General features: G+C 54.4%; 1 protein-coding gene across 1 annotated transcript; it reads right to left on the reverse strand.

Annotated features, from left to right (window-relative positions):
- Nucleotides 1–703: 703 nt before the first annotated feature.
- Nucleotides 704–1726, reverse strand: LOC141936083 (olfactory receptor 14A16-like). The gene has a single exon (XM_074852808.1). It carries the CDS (start codon nucleotides 1724–1726, stop codon nucleotides 704–706), a length of 1023 nt encoding a protein of 340 aa, XP_074708909.1.
- Between the last annotated feature and the right edge of the window lie 665 nt (nucleotides 1727–2391).

A 2391-nucleotide genomic window follows, 5' to 3' on the forward strand; every position in this document is an offset into this window, starting at 1 on the left:
TGTCCCAGAGGCACTTCAGGCTTCTCCAGTTACCCCAGCAATAGAGAAACTTGCCCCAAGAGAAATAGGTTGTTCTTGGTCATTTATTTCCCCATGGAAGCACTGAGTTTCTTTTTTGGTCTTCTCCAGAGATGTCCGTGCCCCCAGAGAGTCTTTCACCACTGAAATGTTTCCATAGTGACCTGACCTGCCACTCCAACCCTGTCTCTGCTCTGCACAGGGCCCTGAGCTGGTGGTGCTGCTCTGCAGAGTGAGTGGGCTTTGGTGCCTAAAAGCCATGGGGTGACAGTCCCAGGCAGATCCCTGTGATCATTCACCATCTGCGAGGCACCCACAGGGGAAGGCTCAGCCCAGGCCTGTTCCCTAACACATCGCTCCATGCCCTCCTCCCATGGAGAACCTGAGCAAAGCAGCATGGCCTTGTGGGGGCAATTTCTTCAGCCTGACCTCAGCTTTGCAAGAGCCCAATCTCCAGACATTGAGGAAATCCCCTTTTATTTCAGAGATGCCACATGGGAGGCCAGCTGTACCATCGTGCCAGACACATGAGAAGAGACCTCTGGGTCAGACAGGCTGGTTCACGCTTCTGTTGAAGTGGAGTGGGTGCAGACATGGATAAACAATGTTATCAGATATAAAATGGCCAAAGCACAAGAGGTTCCCATGATGAACGTGAAATCACTTCTGAAGAGACATGGGCAGGTTAATGGTGCTGAGAAAGAGCTGATTGAATCAGCTTCTTCAAAGTCTCTTTAAGCTCCTGGTTCCTCATGCTGTAGATGAGGGGGTTCATTGCCGGAGGCACCACCGAGTACAGAAATGACACCACCATGTCCAGGGATGGGGAGGAGAAGGAGGGGGGCTTCACGTAAGCAACCATGCCAGTGCTGATAAAGAGGGAGACCACGGCCAGGTGAGGGAGGCACGTGGAAAAGGCTTTGTGCCGTCCCTGCTCAGAGGGGATCCTCAGCACGGCCCTGAAGATCTGCACATAGGACACCACAATGAAAACAAAACATCCAAAAACTAAACAGGCACCAAACATGATAAACCCAACTTCCCTGAGGTAGGAGTGTGAGCAGGAGAGCTTGAGGATCTGGGGGATTTCACAGAAGAACTGGTCCAGGACATTGCCCTTGCAGAGAGGTAGTGAAAGTGTGTTAGCCGTGTGCAGCACAGCAGTGAGAAACCCAGTGCCCCAGGCAGCTGCTGCCATGTGGACACAAGCTCTGCTGCCCAGGAGGGTCCCGTAGTGCAGGGGTTTGCAGATGGCAACGTAGCGGTCGTAGGACATTACGGTGAGGAGGGAAAGTTCTGCTGAGATAAAAAAGAGAAAGAAAAGGACTTGGCCAGCACATCCCAAGTAGGAGATGGCCCTGTTGTCCCAGAGGGAATTGGCCATGGCTTTGGGGAGAGTGGTGGAGATGGAGCCCAGGTCGAGGAGGGAGAGGTTGAGGAGGAAGAAGTACATGGGGGTGTGCAGGTGGTGGTCACAGGCGATGGCGGTGATGATGAGGCTGTTGCCCAGGAGGGCAGCCAGGTAGATGCCCAGGAAGAGCCAGAAGTGCAAGAGCTGCAGCTCCCGTGTGTCTGCGAATGGCAGGAGGAGGAACTCAGTGATGGAGCTGCTGTTGGACATTTGCTGCCACTGTAAATTAGGGACTGTCCAAGGAGGAAAAGTTAGTGAATAGTTAGGATTGACTTGTTTGGGCAAAACTTTCTTCATTTCTCAGAGTACCCCCACCCCTCCCAGCCTCTGTCCTTCCAGAAAGACCTTCCTGCAGCTCCCGGGCTGGAGCTCTGGTGTTTGCTGGCTGAGGGGGCAGTGGGGAGCAAGGGATTCTGCTGGGGGCTCTGCAGGAGTCAGTCCTGCTGTGCCCCAACAGGCAGAGAGGAACCCGCAGTCATCACTGCTTAACTCCGCTCCTGAAATCCAAGAGATTTCAGCCTTGTCCCTCCCAAGGCCCCCGGCTGCAGAGCAGAGCTGTGGGGCTTTGCTCTTCTGGCTTTGGCTCCTGTTGCCCTGTCCTACCTGAGGAGTGCGTTCTGAAGGCAGACAGCCTGGACATTGCTGCTGCGCTACAAGTGCTCCATGGAGAGTGCGGGGGTGCAAACGGGCAGAGCCTTAGTGCAGAGTGAGGAGAGCCAGGCTGTCCACCAGACTTGCTCTCAGCTGCCCTGGGCTTGCACCTCTGGAATCTGCAGGAGGGTCACACCCAGCTGTTCCCTTGACAGGAGATCGGATGCTGCTGAGAGCAGAGGAATCCAGTTCAAAACTCCCCTCCCCAGTAAACATCTCTGATCTTCTGGATTCCTTGAGGATGGGGTGTTCATAAAAATGAGCCGGCTTTATCCCCAGCCCATGGTCAGCATTTCCCAGAGACCCAGAGG

This window comes from Strix uralensis, chromosome 31, assembly GCF_047716275.1.
Source record: "Strix uralensis isolate ZFMK-TIS-50842 chromosome 31, bStrUra1, whole genome shotgun sequence".
NCBI lineage: Eukaryota > Metazoa > Chordata > Aves > Strigiformes > Strigidae > Strix > Strix uralensis.

What these genes read in the sequence shown, in the direction of transcription:
- LOC141936083 (XM_074852808.1), bottom strand. Translation starts at nt 1,726, where the DNA reads ATGAAGAAAGTTTTGCCCAAACAAGTCAATCCTAACTATTCACTAACT.